A 19,348-nucleotide genomic window follows, 5' to 3' on the forward strand; every position below is an offset into this window, starting at 1 on the left:
TCTTTGATTTTTGTCACTTTTCAATGCCCTGGCTGCTGGCTGAGAAGGTCCAGGAGATTGTGGGATCTGGTCTGGCTGGATCTTCACTGCAGCTCTCTGTAGTTAGGCCAATATCTGGCATACGATAGGCAGTCGGTAAACAAGAATTGAATCCATGACTGGCTGGGCACGGGAGGCACTCACAAAGCTGTTGGCTCACTGGGTGAGTGAATGAGTAAGCAATCAGCCCTGGAAGGCTGCTTACTTTGAGACCTAGATTTAAAACTCAGAGAGATGTAGTGGCATGCTAGTGGCCACTCCGCTCTGTGTTGGCCTTTGTGGTGCAGAAGCCAGGCCTGTATATTACCCCAGCTACCACTCATGCCCAGCATACCTCCTGTCTCACATTCTGCAGATTCCTCTCCCCAGGGTGGCAAATCTGCAATGCCACTCAACACGAGCCATCTCAGCTTCTGCGGACTGTACGCCTGTTCCCCCAGGTCTGGTGACAGCCGGCAGTGTTTGGCTTGAATCTCCAAGGACAGTTTTCTCTCCACCACCTGCTTCTCAGACCCTAGTGTATCTGAATTCTTTCCTTCCTTCCTCCTGAGGCCTCCTTTGATCCAAAGCCAATGTCACTCACAAGTCAGAGGCCAGATGCTGAAATGTACGGAGTCTTCATCGTGTGGGTCAAAGAGGTTACACAAATCCCAGTATTACCCAGGGACCTCTGCCTTCAAAAATGTGCCCAGAATGAGAGAACAAAGGGAGGACACAGGCCCTGCTTGACCCCTGTCTCAGCCAGCTTGATCAAGCTGCTACAAGCAGCATCCTTGGCCTAGGCCTCCATAAGAGTCAGCCCCTTACCCATTCTGCTCCAATCCCAGCTGTGCCTTCTGCCCCCATTAGCCAGCAACTGGCATCTCCTGGAGGGAGAAGATACACACAGTACTCCAACCTGCTTGAGAAGCCCTGGATTTAAAGAAATCAAGGTCACTCAGAGCAGTGGTACAGGTAGTAATCTGGACCAGAAAGTTGCCTCTCAGGTTGTGTTCCTGTTGAATGCTGGTGACAAATTAGATCCATCCAGGCAGCTGTTCACCCAGCAAATATTTATGGATGGCTGCCCAGTGGATGAGGTCTATCTGCCAGCCCTGGAGAGTTCTATACTAGAGAAAGAAAGGGCCAAGAGGCTCATTCTCTCCTGAATGTGAACCTCATACTGACAGGGCTACAGTTTCTGGCACAGACTGGGCATTTGGTAAGCACCTGTGGCTGTAGGGTGGTTTAGTCTCCTGAGCACAAGTTTGGAAAATCATTTTTGGACAAGCCAGGCTCTGCAATTGAGGATGCTTGTCAAGACGCTCCTGAAGCTGTGGCCAATTAGAATAGAGAAATGGACCTGAAGGGCTGGGAGTGGGGGAAACCCTGGGAGATGGAAAGAAAGTGAATTTGTTTTCTCCCAGCCTTTGAGCCCAGGCACATCTGAGTCCCCACCCCCCCTCCCTAGGCTGCAGGGAGTCTCCAAGAAGCCCTTCTGAGAGCAAGACTTGACCTGCCCAGCCTGCTGTGTGCTCAGGTAGGGAGCTACTTCAGAGGAGATGGAATGACAGTAGAAAGGCTACTCTGGTAGTCTGGGAGTCTTTCTGGAAGCGGCTGTGCTCCATGCTAAGGAGGTAGAACTTGACCCTGTCAGGGATGAAGAGCCTCCGATGAGATCCTAAGTGATGGGTGATATCGTCAGATCTGTGGCTCAAAGTTCTCACCCGTGGGGGAGGATGGACTGGAGTTGTTGGGAGCTGGAGGACAACTGTCCCCACAGTCCCTGCAGTAAGGCAGCTGCTGGCTAAGGGGGCTCAGATATCACCAGGGCCTTCTGAGAAGTGCTTAAGACAGGACCTGGCCGGCAAGGCATAAGATACGGGAGAGATCAATATTACCCACTGTGCCCAACTTGACTGCCTTGGGTGGCAATGCTCCTCTAGGAGCTGGGCAGGCAGCAGAGGCTTGGGGGAAACTAGAAAGAGTTCGGGTTTAGAGATGGGCCAAGTCTGAAGCAGAGGGGGAGAGGGTTAGTAGAAGGCTCAGTGTCCTCTGGGCTAGAAGCTTAGGACCGTGAGTCACTCAGAGGAGAGCTCAGGAGATGCATGAGTCATCTGGGTGGGGGAGGCTCATGCCTGTAATCCTAGCTATTCAGGAGGATGGGACTGAGGATCCCAGTTCAAAGCCAGCCTGGTGAAGGAAAGTCTGAGAGTACCTTAGGTCTAATTAACCAGCAAAAAGCTGGAAGTGGTGCTCTACCTCAAGTGATAGAGCATCAGCCTTGAGCAAAAAATGCTAAAGACAATGCCTAGACCCTGAGTTCAAGTCCCAGTACCACTGAGGAAAAAAGTTCCCAGAGTAGAGGCCAAGGCTGCTGTCCAGCATCTCAGGGGAGGAGGAGGGAGGGAAGTCAGCTAGGAGAAGGAAAAGCATTTGGCAGGAGCCAAAAGAGACTCAGGAGAGATTTAGGGGTGAATCAGACACCTGTGGACTGATGTGAATACAGACCTGAGTGGTCTCACCCCACCTTGTTCTTGCCCACTATGGCAAGACATCCAGACACTGGACCATGGGATGCAATCAGACCTGGCAAAGGAGAACCTCCATGTCCCTTACTGCTTGTCTCTCACTTGGGAGGGTAACGAGCAGGAGGAGAACAAGGAGGAGAAAGGGGAAGAGGAGGAGGAAGGGGAAGAGGAGGATGAGGAGGAGGAGAAAGAGGAGCAGGAGGAGAAGGAGGAGGAAGAGGAGCAGGAGCAGGAGGAGGAGGAGGAGGAGGAGGAGGAAGAGGAGGAGCAGGAGGAACAGGAGGAGGAGGAGAGTGCAGTATATTCTCAGGGGGAGCTGGAGCCTTCAGGGTAGAGCCAGATAGAAGCTTCCAGAAGAAGAAGCCAAAAGGCTGTCACTCATGATTCATTTCAAGTCTCTTGCATTGTCCTGAAGTCAAGTCTCTGTGCTTCTGTGTTCCGCAAGTCAGGTGCTGAGTGCAAACAAGATTATGTTGGGGTTTTGCTTTAGTTTTCCAAAAGGGATGGGTGGAGAAAACTGGACCAAGCTCCCAACTGAAGGTGGCAGAGCAGAGTCAGGGTGGTGAAGTAGGACTGTGGGTTGGAGGTTCCTGGGAAGCAAAGACTGGAGAGGAATCTGTCACTACGGGATATGGAACTGATTCAACACATTGGCCAGGGCCTCTGAAGGGAAGCACCCCTCCTCCCCAGGACAGCCCACCCTGGGATCACACCCCACAGTTTTAGTTCTGCCTTGAACGCGGGGCACTAGAACACTAGGGTGATACTCCCAGTCCTTCTGGGAGAACACTGGTCCTTTTTTCACGGCCTGGACCGTGATATCATTTACTGTCATGCTGACTCTTCTGTCACCCTGTCACCTGCATGCCACCACCTTTGGAGGATCACACCACTAAGGGTAACATCCCTGGAGTGGGCAGGGAGAGGGTAAGGAAGGGCTATGCAAAGGGGCTCAAGGTCCCATCTGACCCACCTGGTCATTCTTGATGCCCGTCTCCTCCACAGAGGCAGATGCAGAGTTAGATCTAAGGACCCTCTAGGGCTTGCTTCCCTCCAATTTAGCTTCTGGCAGTGGGGAGGGGAGTAGTATCACTGCTCGCTTAAGACAGATCCCTCAGGAAGCCTCAGCACCCCTCCCAGCTGCTACTCCCCCACCACCCATGAGGCCATCTCTGACCACCTACCTCTACAGGAGGGCAGAGGGAAGTCCCACATGGCACTGTTCTCAAAGCCAGCATGGCAGGTGAGCACGGCGTGGCCCTCCAGGAAGAAGCCGGGGTTGCAGCTGTAGCGGACTTTGTCGCCGAGATTGAAGGTGGAGCCCTGCTGGATGCCGTTGGGCAGCCTCCCGGGGTTCCCGCACGTGTGGCTGGGGAGAACTGTGAGGAGAGGGAGACCAGCAGCAGGTGAGCGGGGTCGCAGCCTGGACACCCCCACATCCTAGCAGCACCTGAGACCAGTTACCCTCTTAGGCATTTATGTCTTCTGTACCTGGGCTGGCAGATGCAGGCAGACACCCCTCCTCAAGGCTGCCAATTCTCAGAGAAAAGGTTCCACGTAAGAGGGGTCAGAGGTGAAGGGGCAGCTACTTAAGAGATCTGTGATAGGACAGTGCCTTCCCTGCTTTTTCTAATGCATGGCCCTGGGTGTGAGTTAGGTCTGTGATGACCTAAGAGCAGCCCCCGTCCCTCGGGCAGAGCTGCTTTCACTTCTGACTCTGCAAATGGGACCCTGAATACACCAGAGAGTTGTTGCTGGTGAAACTCAGTGTTCTTCCTTCCATGTGTGCTCTGCGTGGTGGCTGAGGCTCCTGTGGCTGGGGGCTGGGAGGGGTGGGAAAGGAGAGGTTAAAGGGACGCCTGATGCTGGAACAGGAGACCCAGAACCTCAGCCTAACCCACTTAGAAAGGGAGATTCATTCAGAGCTGGAGGACACGGTGCAGAGCCAGAATCATGAGGCAGTCACAAGTGGACCATCACTTCTAGAAGGGATGCCTGGAGACATTCAAGAGCACCCCCAGCCACCACCAGCAGTGGCGGGGGGCAGGAGGGTTGTGGGGGACACACAGACATTCTGGGTGCGTGCAGCACCCACTGCCCCTGACCCAGCTCCTGTGGTCCCTGCCTTTATCCTCAGCATTGGCCCTGTCTGTGCCCCTCAGGACACAGATCAGCAGTGGGTGCCAGCCACAGTCAGGTGCTGTTCGAGGACCTCTCTGTGAGTCTATCCACTCGGAGATGGAGAGGAGTGTAGACCACACACACACACACACACACACACACACACACACACACACACACACACACACACACACACACACACACACACACACACACACACACACACACACACACACACACACACACACACACACACACACACACGCCACCCCCCTGCCCAATGGCTCACTTTAGGCAGGAACCTTGAGCAAGTTTCTTAACCAATCTGTGCCTCAAATAGGAATCACAACTGCACCTTCCTCAAAGGTTTGTGAAAATGGATGAGTTACAGCATGCAAAGCCTGGCCACCACTGAGTACAAAACAGGTGACCATATAAGTTCCTAGTCCCAAAGAAGATGTGTGATATTAAAGATAGGATAAGTGTCCTACTACAGGGGCCAGACAGGGTACCAATCCCAGGTTAGGGAATGACTTCTTGGAGGAGTGAGAGATTACTAAGAATTAGTCTAAGCAAAAAGAGAAAATAGCATGTGCAAAGGCCCTAAGGCTAGAGATAATGTAGACAATCAGGGAGCCTGGAGTGAGAGGATGGGGTAACGATGATGAGGAACAATGATAGGTAGGCTGGACCCTACAGCCTCCCAAAATCCTTGAAAGACACTCTTCCTGCCCATGGTATGTTGATGCCCATGGTCTTGGACCCTCTCTACTGGCCCTGGTGATCTCAGAGCCTTCTGTGGAACAGTCTTTCTGCATCGTCTTCCTCCCTTTCTGATAAGCTTTGAGGGCATCCAGATCAGAGTCTGAAACCAGGTGCTGTCAGTGTTTTTTTTCTGCATGGTCTTGAGTCACATGACCCTTGGGAGCCTTCATTTCCTCAATGGAGTTTCCTATTCCACAGGCCGTGTGGCCTTAAGGGCGCAGTTCTAGGTGATTCATCTGTGAATCCTGGAGAAGAGATGGAGCCTCATTTGTAGGGAAACGTTTGCCTGTTCTTTCATTAGTTGTTTAAAGAATCATTCAATCATCTGTTAATTTCTTTGTACAACACCAAATTTATTGTGGGTCTACTGTGCTGGGAATATAGGTATGAAATGGCAGTGTAGATCTCTGTTCTCCAGGCTTGTATTTTTGCTGGATAATCTTGAGGCCCAAAGAGCATTTCCTTCTCTAATCTCTGCCTCTGATATATGAGATGATGCTGATGAAAGAATTCTCTTCCATCACCCCATCCACTGGCCAAGCTTAGCATTTCCTATGACCCCCTGGTGCAGGCTGGTTTGGCATTTCCTACCATCCTCTGCTGCCTACCTATAGTATAGGCAATATGAGTGTGTGTGTTGGGGGTGGAGAGGTAAGTAGGGTAAACATTTGGAGAAGAATACAAGCCCAGGTGAGGGGAGGGAACCCATCAGGGAAATGGGCTGGGGACCAGTGTAGAACTAACGTTTCATTTTCCGCAACAAGACGCAAAGACCTAGTTTAATTAAATTACTAATGTCAAAATTTTAATGAACCTGCTTCTGCTTTGGGGCTTTCTTCCTTTGAAATTAATGACTGGAACGTCACTATAAATAAAAGTCGATTCTTCTTAAAAAGTCAACTCTCAAATGCTTACCCCTCTTTACTTAATGAGCTGTTCACAATCAGACCCCTCTGGCCTGGGGACTCTCCTGGGACCAGGATATAAACGAATGGAGCCCATTCCCATCACCATCTTCTTTGGTATCTCAAGCTCTGATCCCAAGAGGTCTCCTGGTGAATGGAGAGCAGGCAGACCTGGTGCTCAGAAAGATCTGGGTTCAGATCTTAGCTTGACCATTCGGGCTGAAGGAACTTGAGTTGTAAAGTTTCCTTCTCTGGGCTTTAATGCTTTTTCTGGAAGCAGAGATTCTCATTCTTCCTGTAAGGGGTGTATTCGTTTGCTAGGGCTGCTGTAACAAAGTACTACCAGCTGCAAAGAACAGAAGCTTATTGTCTTGTTTTTACAGATGACACTGAAAGATGAAAAACTATGGCTACCTGCATGCCCATCCTTCCTCTTCCCCTACTACTTCTGATGGCCATTGGCAACCACTGGTGCTCCTAGGATGCTGGGTGCATCTCGCCCACTGTTCAACATAAGCTGTTCCTCTGTATCGTGGTGCCACGTTTCCCCTTTCTATAAAGTCACCTGTCTATTAGCTAGGGCACATTCCAATCACCTCATTCCGATGTGATCATCCACAAAGGCCACATATATTTTGAGGGGACACAATTCAATCTATTAAATAGAGCTGCTGTGGAGATTAAGATTTATACTATTTGAGTACCTGGTAGGTTTCTGGTTGTGGGCTAAATGTTTATTTTACTTACTGCCCCCACCTCAAAGAACCTGTAGGATGTGTGTGTGCGCATGTGCATGCATGTGTGCATGTCGGCCTCATTTTTGCAGGTGACAGGGCTAGGGCACAGAGAATTTAAGTAACTTGATTCGTCCCAGGCCAGGCTAGGAGGTAGCAAAAGCTAGACTGGATTCTTTCCAGCTCTACCAATCAGCTCTTTGATTGAAAGTGACATTCCTTCTGATGAAGGCAAAGCAACTCCCCCCTCCCCACACACAGTAGGTATTTTATAAAAGAAAATTCTTTTCCTCCTGTGTCCTTCTCAGACAGCCACAAGACAGTCATCTGATTATCCATACTTAATAGTCCATTTGGGCAGCCCTGTACTTTTTGAATAAACATCAAGGGTAACATTTCAAGCGTGCCCTTTTGTTGTGTATCTAATGAGCAACTGGCTGGACAGAGGTGGAAGATTGGAGATAAGCCACAAAGCAAATCCTTTCTAAGGCACGGCCTTCTTTTATTAATTTTTTTGTTTTGTCCATGTGTTTTTCAGCAGCAATATTATAACCGTTCATGCTCTCCTGTCTATAAAGCTTCTCTTTGATTGCTTACAAAATGAAGAGAGGATATTTACATCCAACGCAGCCCAGAACGATATTATTAAAGCTGTGCCTGACATTGAACAATTCCACTGTAGATTAGCTGTGGGGAATTTTGTCCCTTCTACAAAGCCCAGCTCGTGCCAATCAACGTAACAGTTTCTGTGATTGTATGACAATGACTCTCCTCTGCGGCTTGAGTGCAGCTACATCAGGCCTTGTGTTATTTTTAATTTGAGACTTTGGTTCCTGTATTATAATGAAGAGTCATTTACGCTCTCTGGACAAGCACCCTCCATATGTTTTGGCTTCTTATCTTCCATCAAGGAACTCCATTCATCTTGGTGGCCATATGATGGATGCAAAGTGGTAGGATTGATGGAAGGATTCAGGCAAAAGGAGCTGGTCTTCCTGTAGCCCCTCCAAGGAAGAGACTGACAGAGCTGCATGTGTACATGTGTGCAAAGATCGGGCATAAGCACACATATGTATAAGTATGTGACTGGGAGTGAGTGGCCAGGGCTAAGAGGAAGTCATTGACCTCTTCAATTTAACTTATTAGAGTCAGACATTGGTGGCTCACATCTGTAATCATAGGTTCTTAGGAAGCTGAGATCTGAGAATCAGGATTTGAAACCAGCCTGAGCAGGAAAGTCCATGAGACTCTTTATCTCCAGTTAACCAGTAAAAAGCTAGAAGTGGAGGTGTGGGTCAAGTGATAAAGCAACAGCCTTGAGCAAAAAAGCCAAATGAGAGCAAGAACTACTGAGATCAAACCCCAGAACTAGTACAAAAAAATTATATATAATTTGTTGCAAACTTACTCTGCACCATCCTCAGCATTAAGCATTTTGCATACATTTCCATTCCTAAACTGCCAACTGAATTTGCTGTCTCTGGTTCTTCTCTGCTCCTCTCCGGAGGGATTTTTTTAATTATATCATACATTTGATATATATTACCTATAAATTTAACAATACCTGAATATATGCTTTATAATAATGATATATTCGAATATAAAGTTTACTATCTTCAATTAATATAGTAATTTATAATACATTAATTACTTGGTATGCTTATGTGCATACCAAGGAAGACAGACAAATGTAGGTCCTCTGTCTGGCCTTTTGGGTGATTCATATGAGAAACAGTAATTGTTTGAATGGCTGATAAAATAAAAATGACAGAAAGAAAAAGACACTCGGAGAACTTCCCCTTTGCTGTCAGGAAAATGAAGGCTTAGGTTTTAGTAATCTGGTAGCATTTTCTGAATTCTCTTCTGTCCTGTTACGTCCCCACCTCTATTACTATCCAAACCACAGGTTCCCCTCAAGCCCCTTGCTAGCTCTCAGATTCTCCTTCTGGCAAATGCCTGGTCAGTCACCTCCTCCATGATACCCTCCTTGACGTTTTAGGTGTCTTGCATAAGCCAGAAAATTGTGCCAGAGCACAGCTTACCAGGATGTAAGGAATGTTCTGATGTTGTCAGGAAGTGACTCCTACAGTCCCGGACCTCCTAGTCCACTAACTAGGCGGGGCTCACTCTTCGTGTCCTTAATGTTGTGATCTCACAGACCCACATTTTAAGTGCTCAGAGTCTGGGGGCTCCCCTTGGGAAGTTATATTGGGATTTTACATGTACTTCAATTCCTGTACTTGTCATATAGCCTTTATCATTCATTCATTCATTCATTCATCCACAACACCCTGGGTTCCAAACAAACAGCAGCTGGTTCTCCTTGCAATTGCTTCTTTAGGTGTCTATTCATATCTCTGAGGCCTTCGGGAACAGAGTGGTTTTCCTGAAATAACTAGCCATTGACTTATTGCCTGGGGCAACCAGAGGGTCCAGTTGGAAACTGGAATGTATTGAGCATACATATAGACACACATAAAAATGCACGTAAGTTGTAAAATGTATATATATGTGTGTGTGTGCATGTGTGTACATGGGTTATACTGTGTATACAGGCATGTAGGCATATGTGTGTGTTTATGTATACATACCCATGTGCCTATATGTGCATATATGGGCACCTGTAAATATGAGATTCCATGTGTATGGATGTGTATGGACACACATATGCAAATAGATATGCATGTATGCACGTGTATATATACATGTATGTGTCTCTGTGCGCATGTGAACATGTATGAATGTAAGTATGGACCTCTGTGCAAAGGACTAGTTATAAACACAGTCTCTCTCCCCCGCGGCTTCTTTCCTGCCGGGAGAATGGCAGATGGCAACACGTGTGTACATTCCATGGGACTTTATTTATGAAAACAGCAGCAGACCTCCCGCAGCAGTGCACTCACTCATGTTTTTATCTCAGGTGAGTGATTTATAGCCTCATTGCCATTCTTTAGGTTGCAATTACAAATGCCATTTTGCCAAATAGAGAGTAGAATCAGGAGAGCAGAAGGCTAACATGGTTAGAAGTAGGACAGTAATAACAGTAGCCACCTCCTGGGGTTTAATACGACCAGCACATCATCTGGATTCCTCTATTTTGTTTCTTCTCCCAGACAGATGAGCAGCTACAACTATTGCCTCATTGACAGGGAGAGAGGGAAACAGAGCAGGGCTGGGGGTGAGGCTCAAAGCTGTGAATGGATCTCAGTGCCTTTGCTAGGCACTAATCTCCATATCCAGGCTTTTTTTTAAGCTATGTGATTGCATCCCTGTCTTCCAGCCAGTGGTCTGGCCACCTTCTGAGTCCCTCTCTCTTCCAGCCCAACTCACACCACCATTGAGACTGCAAAGACACCCCTACCCCCACTGCCACAGAGAAACTCAGCAAATTCCCCTTGACTAGGCCACAATGCCATGGCCTCTCCACTATCTGTAACTCTTCAGAATCCACACTACAAAGGAAACATCACAGGCCCCAGAACCCTTGCCACATAAGATACAAGTTATAACCTTCTAAAGGTATAACCTTTAGAGTATTTGGGATACATTTAGGCTAAGAAGTATTTGTTCTTCAGCATGTAAATTTAACCATCCATTGTGTATTTAGCAATCCTCACCCAGAGGACATTGCCTCTTAAAAAAAAAAAAAAAAGACCAAATCTTTTTTTATTGTTGTTGTTCTGGTGCCAGTAATAGGGCTTGAACTCAGGGCCTCACAGTCTAACTTAGCTTTTTCACTCAAGGCCAGAATGTCACCATGTGAACACCCCTACTTCTGGTTTTCTATTGGTTAATTGGAGATAAGAGTCTCACAGGCTTTTCTGCCCAAGCTGGCTTCAAACTGTGATCCTCAGATCTTAGCCTCCTGAGTAGCTAGGGTTTGTGAATCACTACTGTCTGGTCATCCTTTAACTCTTAAAGCGCTAGGACTAGGGGAAGAGAAACAGCAAGTGCTTAGAGCGAGGAGGTTGGTGGGAGGTACTTCAGCATTGGGGCAGGAGAGTAGCCACAGAGTGAGTAGCTTTGACACTCTTACATAGGGCCTGAGTAGGTCTGGGGTACCCCAGGATTCTGGGGAGGAGGGGGGCTGGCTTCTTCTCTGAGGGAAGCTTTGCTCTAACTGTCCAAACCATCTTTCCCCAACCATACTGGAGCCCAGGGATTGTCAAACCTGTCTAGTCAGAAAGAAACACACACACACACACACACACACACACACAGAGGGAAGGAGAGAGGGGGAGAGGGAGAGAGAGAGAAGGAGAGAGGGAGAGAGGGAGAGAGAGGGAGATAGCAGCACCTTAGGGGGCTACCCAACTCCCATCAACATGTTAAAAACTTGGAGTAACTACATATGCAATTTGGAGTGATCAAATGTAGAACGGAGCTTTGAAATGTTCCCCCAAGTTTTTCATGGGCTGGGAGTGTAGCTCGGGTGGTAGAGCAGGTGAAAATGAGCACCCCTCAATGTGTTTCACAACACAGAAATGAGCAGTAAATTCCATGAGAAGAACATTTAGCAGACCAATCCATTGCAGGAAAGACTGCAGAAATTCCCTGCTCTGCAGGAACCAGTGCTCAAGAGTTTCAGTGAGGGCTTCTGCTGGACAGAAATTTGGTGAGCCTCACTTGACTCAGAACTTCCAAAGATCTGTAGAATCCCTCTTCTCCATTGACTCCTCATCAGCACCACTGATTGCCCTGTGGGCTGTGCTGTGGCCCAGGTTAGGAAGAACTGGATTGTAGGAGGAGGGAGATCTGAGCCACCTGGCTTTCCTTGTTAATCAGCAGCTCTGTAAAATCAGCAATCGCAAGGGGAGGTGACATTCACTTAGATCTCACAGCTTAATGTAACTGGGTTTTTTGTTTGTTTGTTTAAATTTTAACCAATACAACTCCCTCTGTAGAATATGCAAACCTACACAGATCTGGGAACAGGGATGACTACAGGAGGGGGCTCAGGTTTCCCAGGCCCCACTGATCAGGAAGTTCTGGTGTTCATATTAAGTCTTACCAAAGAGATCAACATGTCACTTGCAGTTAAGGACCACTTAAGGCACAGAGGACAAAGAGACAGGTTCTAGCTTTTCGTCTGGCATCTTCTAAGCAGGATATGCTTTGTCTTTGGCTGGGATGGAATGTCCTCCCCAGGCCTGGCGGGGCCAATCTTCTGGAGGCTGATGGTCAGGCTCAGTCATGCTTGGCTTCACCCCTACTCTGCTGCAGAGTGACATCATCAACCTCAAACACAAAGGAGCTGGACGAGGCTCTGAATCTGACCACAAGAAGGGTCCTGCCTGTAGGCTGCGCCCTGGAACTCTGCCTCTGCAAAACTATCTGTTGAGTAGGTTATCCTGACTCCTGGCTGCATAATTTCCCCTTAACCTCTCAATGGGAAGCCCTGCTTGGCCCAGACTGTGGAGCAAACTCTCAAGGTCCAGATCCCAGTGCTCTTTCCCACAATGGCTACTAGGGCTGGAAGGCTCATGTCCAGCACCAGCTGGGATTCCCATGGCAATGCCCCATTGACCAGCTCCAGCTTCTTGGACAATAGAGCCTAGAGCCCCCATTTCTTCCACTTGGGTCCCTGTCCAGAGCTGAGAAACCCTGGCACCCCCCACAGCCACTGCTCCATTGAGGCCAGAGATGGATGAACTTGAACCCACTGGACGAACACATCTGGCCAAAGATGTTGGACATCTTGCCCCAGGGAGAGTTAGACAGATGGGCACAGCTGAGATGCATGGTTTCTGACCACCATCCCACTTGTTTCTAGTATTTGCTGCAAAGGATGATGGATGTAGTGATGGCAAAAGACAGTGATTTAACAGTAGGGTGCATTGGAATCCCCAGAGGGTGACCCACAAACCTCCTTCTCTACCTTCTTCATGATCAGCAGCAGCAGCAGCACTTACTGACCACTTCTACAAACTAACTTTATACTTAACCTGTCTCCTCTAAACATCCTAATAACAGCAAGGTGGAGACTCTGCCCATGGTACATGTGAGGAAACTGTGAAGATCAGAGAGGTTGGGGTGCCTAGAAACCAGGGTATAAACCCAGTCCATTCTCTACACACATACCAGATGGAGAGACATGAGGCTGTCATTGGTGCTAAGAAGTTGACTCTGAGGTTTCACTGCTCACAGGACCCTCCACCACCATGGGGCAGGGGGACCATTTTTCAGTCTGACAGTCAGAAGAGAGGGAAGAATAGTCCTGCCTTTTGCTTATCCCTTTCATTTTTACTCATCTCTGGAGTCCAAAGACTTCAGCAAGGGCTTTGGGGAGGTCCCAGAGCTGGAGGAACCCACCTGGTCCATCCTTCAGGGCCACAGGGCAGGAACCAGAGAGGATATGCCCTGGGGAAGCACCTTATGTCATGAACCCAAGACTGCCTTACACAGCACAGGCAGACCCACTTACTCTTACATGCCATGTGCAGAGCGGTGCCTTTACACACACACACACACACACACACACACACCTATACATATGCACATACACACACTCATTCACTATATACAGAAATGTGTACATACAAAACCAAGTGTGGGATGCATGTGGACACAGCTGTGTGTGTGTGTCCTACCAAGCACATGTTCTACCACTGAGCCACACCCCAGCGATACACACACAGCCTCTAAATCTTCACACCTGACAACAGATACTATACACTTACCCTCCACACATGAAAACAGACAATCCGTGTTTATGTCTCAAGAGACTGTTTTCATACAGCCTCTATGGATTAATAAGCCATTCTCACTAATGTCACAGAATCCCCTGTGGGCTATTGTTACTGACTCCCTTACACTCACAAACATGCTGACTTATGCCTGTAATCCCAGCAGTCGGGGGGGGGGGCGCTGAGGCATAAGTCTGTGGTCAGCCTGGACTACACAATGAGTTCCAGGCTACTTTGGGCTATGCTGAGAGACTGTGCCTCAGAAAGCAAAGCCGAAAATCTGTTACATAAACATCATGGCAAGGCACCTCCCTGCATCTCAGCATTTCCCCCAATAAAATGGAGACAATTCCTGTGCCCAGCTCAAAAAGGTGTAGAGAAAGTTAAGGAGAACACACCAGGAAAAGTGCTGGTCTCAATGTCTGGCACACAAGAAGTACTCAATAAATGTGGGGTGTGATGACATCTAAGTCCCTGGAGCTCCCTGGGAAGAAGATAGGCCAGTTGCAGGATAAGCTGGGCAGTAGCTGAGGACAGCAGATGGCCCCAGGGTTAGGGCATGGGCAGCTGTCCCTAACTCTGGATTATGTGGACCTATTGCTGCTTTGGTTAATTCAAGCAAGGGTCTGTTCAACTGACTCTGAACTGCCCTCCCTAGATCAACTCACCAGTCTTCTTATCTGGCCCCTAACTGATCAGGGAGACATAGCAAGAGGCTGGGAGATAGTTTGCATGGACTCCAGCTCCTTCCTCAGCTGTCCCAAATTGCCTGGCTCTCCAGCCAGTGGCACACAGCTGCAGGCATGATTCAAAGCAGTTTCCTGGAAGAAGTATTGGGTATGGATTTGGCAGAGAGAGGCTAGTAGTCCAGGTACAAGGGGCTGTGCCTCTTTTCTAGGTCGCTAGTGTCATGGACTTCGGTCTGCAGATGAAGTCTCAGGCCACACCATCCTTCTGACGTCAGCTCCAGGTCTTACCACCTTCAGCCTCTTCCATGTGGGACTCTTAATTTTATCCCCTACTGCACGTGGCCCAAACTCCATCCCATCTCTGCACCAGATCCACCTCTGTCTGCCCCTGGGAGCCACAGACCTGGCTAGGTCTGTGGACCGATGGGCTAGAATACAGGAAGCTCAGAACATCTAGGCCAAAGGAGGGCCTTGCCTTTAAAGCTGACTCTGCTCTCAGACAGAGATGGATTGATTCTATCGATCCAGGAGTCAGTGAAGACCATGTCCAAAATATAGTAGACGACTGTCATTGGCTGGATGCCTTCTGGGGATGAGTAGAAGCCCAGACTCAGTGTTCTAGCAGCACAGATATTGCTAAGGCCCAGGAGCAAGCCTTCTCATCTGTAAAGAGGGACAATGGAACTACCTGCTAGGGAAGTATAGTGATGGCTAATCCATCCCAGCAAAGCGCCCTGCAGGATGCGTGGTGTGGAGCAAGGGTCCCATTTTGCTACCTGTTCCCAGCTCTGGAGCACAGTGTTGGTATGGTGCCCGGTCTACAGCAGAGGAAGCCAAACACATGAATTTCATTGCCCTAGGTCATAGCCTGGTAAATGACACGACCAAATTCCAACCACTGCTCACCATAGCCCTTCAGTGATGGTAAATATAGGGTTGCTAGGGAAACCTGTAGGGACCAGGGTGAGACCAGACAGGCCAAAAGAGAGAGAGGCCAGGTGAAGCCTGATGAAAAGATTTATGTACTATGGAGCACTGCTATTCACAAAGTCAAAAGCCAGAAGCAAGCAAGTAACTATCGCAAGAGACGAACGAATGTGCTCCAGCCACAGAAGGCAGTGGGGTTCAGCCTTAAAAAGGCGTGACATTCCATCACCTGCTACCACATGGGTTTGAGGTTAAACCTGCAACAAAGACAAAGCATGGATGATTTCTCTCAAGTTTATATGGATTCAGAAAGTACCACATGGCTGCAAAAGGCTGACATATGCAAAAGGCACAAATGGGAGATGGGGTGGGGGAGGACTTAGTATGTCCAGGGTTTCATTTGGGGAAGATACAGAAAGTTCTGGAAATGGATTGTGTCCAGATCTTCACAGACACATAAGTCTTACTGGACTAGATCCTGGACTACACTGGACTACATACTTCAAAATGGCAAAGATGGTGATTTTCATTGTGTGTATTTTACCGGGATGAAAGGAAAATAAATGATAAGTTTGTAAAGGGGAAGAAGGAAGAGGCAATGGAGATGATTTGTCCCACCCATGGCTGGACTCTGCCTCACTGGTGAGGTACTGAGGACAAGAAAGATCCCAGGGGAATCAGGCTTTTCTGCCACACTGCCCACTCCCCACCCTCCTCTGCCTGCCTCATCTCCAATTCCAGAATTATTTATCATCAAGGAGTCTGCCTGCCGGAGATGGGATGTGAATTAAGGAGCTCAGCTTGATTTTGTTTTTATCTTATTTTGCCCAGTGAGGTGCTGCCGGAGTGGGGCGGGGCATAAGTGGGCCTTGCTTTGTTGTGACTTGTCGCCAAGCAAACGTGGTGTCAGCCAGCATGCAGGAAGCTGAGTACAGGGCATCCTGGAGCCCAGGCTGAGGATACGTACTCTAGGAAATAATTACCCCGTGTCCCTTTAAGTTGGCCCAAAAATATAGAACCCTGAGGAGCAAGCACTGTTCTGTCTTCTTAATTAGTCTCCTTATTTAACCTGGGCCATTGCTAGAAAGGCATCCAGGCTCTGGAAACAAACACACCAAGCTTTTCTTCAACTCCACAGGCGTGGGGGCTGGCTGGCAGAAGCCTCTTCCCATCCTTTGGCCTCAGTCTTCACATCTGTGTAAGGACGGGCATTAGAAGTACATGTATTGTCGGCTACGATGAAGACTGAGAAAATGACAGATATGCACAGCCGTCGGCACACATGTCACTGCTGGAAGTGTCCTTGCCTGTCATTACTGCTATCATCATGGTCATGGGTGTTTTCCTAAGGGGTTGTTTGATATGTTGACACTATGACAAAACTAAGTTCTGGAGTTAGCTCTCCATTAAAGCATCCTTGGGGATTGATGTCCGCCCTGTAATCACACCAATGTCCGAGACGGGCTGTTCTCCACTAGGTAGTGGGACCCACAGGGTTTCACAGCCAGGCTAGAGGTCCTAGGTTCTGGAATCAGGGCCATACTGAAATTCAACTGGGCCTGATTTTGCCCAGCCCATCTCAGCTCTGGTTTAGTCTCTAATTATTTCCTGGATCCTGGGTTTGGGTTTGTTTGGCTTAATCATGGTAAAATGCATATAACATAAAATATAGCATCGGGGATGTTTGGAATTGCAGTTCAGTGACATTGTGTGGCTACCACCACTCTGCCCCTTCTTCTTGCAGGACTGAAACTCTATGTCTGCCCCCACACACTCACTGCTCCCCCATCTCCAACCCAGGGCAACCACTCTTCCACCTCCCATGTTCTGAACTGACTTCTCTGAAACCCCATGAGTGACACTCATGGCATTTGACCCTTGGTGCTTGACTTCCTTCCCTGGGCCTCATATTGCTGAGGGTGGTTCAGGTTAAAGCAGGTGTGGCCCATCAAGAGCTGCCTAATTTATGCAACATGGAGAATGGCATACCTCACAAGGCCTGTGAGGGTAGAATCTCTATTTACCTGTCAGGTCTCACACCTAGACTATTCTAGAATCCTCTTCTTCCCATACCCAACCCATCAGACAACCATGCTAACCATGCCTGCAAACACACACTTCTGTGACTCCTGTGCTACTGGCACAACGTCCACCTTTCCCTTCCCTGCCATGTCCTTCACCCTGTATCTGCAGGGTCCTGTGTTCTGGACTGTTCTCTCTCCCCACATGCACACATTCATGGTCATGCCCATAAAGTTGTTCTCTGCACAATAGCCAACAATAAAAACATATTTCCCCTATTGAAAATGGAAAACCACCCCAGGCTCCTCAGGGCTCTGCAAATAAAACTAATCTCTTTACATAGGCCCACAGTCTTCATGGTCAGCCTCTGTTGGTTCCTTCTGGACTTGTCTGTCTCACTATGCTCCAACTATAAGAGCCCTTCGCTCTGCTACTCTCCAAGGCAGTTCCTACCCTAAGGCCTTTGCACGAACTATATGTTCTCTTTAGTTCAAGCTTCTATTGTTGTATCTACTTACCTCTTACTTCCTTGACAGGCCTCCCCTACACACACATACACACATACACATACCACCACCACCATCACCATACCATACTACAGATGCCTGCAGCTCTAAGCAGCCATTCTATTTTTCCCCTTTCATCTACTGTCTAGCTGGTATACAGCTGATAAGCTCTATACAGTTAAGAGACCCTATCTAATGTGTAACTTTCTCCTTTAAGTATTTCAGGACTGTCCAGAGCATTCAGCAAACAAACGTTTGCTGAATGAAGTCACAAATAGCATAAGATATAATGTAGGTGGAGCCATTCCCACAGAGAAGCCTGGCCAAGTCCCTGTAGATAGCAGTTATGTTTACCACCAGCTCATTCTAATCATTCTGGACTCCCCTCCACCCACCTGCAAGGCCAGCTCCAGCATTAAGACCTGGGACAAGATCTTGGATGTCCCACATTGTCTGTACCTCAACAGGAGCTGGAAGTCAGGGGAGTGGGGGTATGGGTGAGTGCAATTAGGGACTCACAAGTCTGTGTGTACAGGCTTAGCTTCCCAGGACATCGAATCCCACTCTATGACAAGAATGAGACCCCCAAGTCTGCTGACAGGAGATCTGGGAGGACGGGAAGGGCAAGGCTGGGCAGCTTTGGAAGTTCTCTAGGCCACCACCACTGTAAGTCTACTGGCACAGCCACCATCAGGACCCTGCATTGTTCCCACCTTGGTTCCTGTACCAGGGACACCAGCCAAGCCCCAGATCCTGTCATTGAGCACATTCATTTATCAATGGATCTCCACATCTCCTGCCTCCCTCCTTCCCCCTCCCCACCGCTCGACCTCTTAACTCGGCCACCATGTGCAAGGTTTGTGCTCCTGCTGTGTGCCTGCGGATGCCACCTTGAAAAATAATCAAACAGCTCTTTAAGTGATGCTTCGTGCAGGGTTTCCATGGCAACATTTTGGGGAAGAGCAGTGAGAACTTTGGTGGCCCCCTCACCCAGCCCCCTTCGCTCACTGTCACAGGGATCCTGGCTCCACAGGGCTACACTGTTACCAGCACTGGGCTTCCTTATTCCCCTTCTCTCTGCCTCAGTTTCCTGACTTGTAAATGAGAGCGACAATACTGCACCTCTCATAGAATTGTTCTGAGAATTAAATGAGCTCCTCTTAATCCTTAGTGTGATAAGGTGGAATGTGTCTGACAGTCACCCAAGAGCCTTGCCAATACCCCGGTCCCTCCCTGCAGGTGTGGGGCTAGCATGATGGATGAATGGGTTTCTGATCAAGAGATACATGGCAAAGTCAAAGACTGTTTACAGATGAAATTCTGGCTCCTGATTGGTTAACAGAAAGGAACATGGTCCCTGGTGGGCCTGACCTCATCAGTTGAACCCCGAGGACTTGGAAGTCAGGGATGGGAAACAGCAGGGTTTTGTTGCTGACATGGAAGA

General features: G+C 48.4%; 1 protein-coding gene across 1 annotated transcript in view; it reads right to left on the reverse strand.

The window, feature by feature from the left end:
• Positions 1-19,348, reverse strand: part of Csmd2 (CUB and Sushi multiple domains 2) — a 535,187-nt gene that overhangs the window by 355,429 nt on the left and 160,410 nt on the right. Inside the window, exon 4 of the mRNA XM_070008973.1 lies at positions 3,734-3,928. Coding sequence (XP_069865074.1) covers positions 3,734-3,928 — 195 coding nt within the window. The remainder of the gene's footprint in view (positions 1-3,733; positions 3,929-19,348) is intronic.

Source organism: Dipodomys merriami, unplaced genomic scaffold (genome assembly GCF_024711535.1).
Source record: "Dipodomys merriami isolate MVZ:Mamm:240054 unplaced genomic scaffold, mDipMer1.0.p SCAF_71, whole genome shotgun sequence".
NCBI lineage: Eukaryota > Metazoa > Chordata > Mammalia > Rodentia > Heteromyidae > Dipodomys > Dipodomys merriami.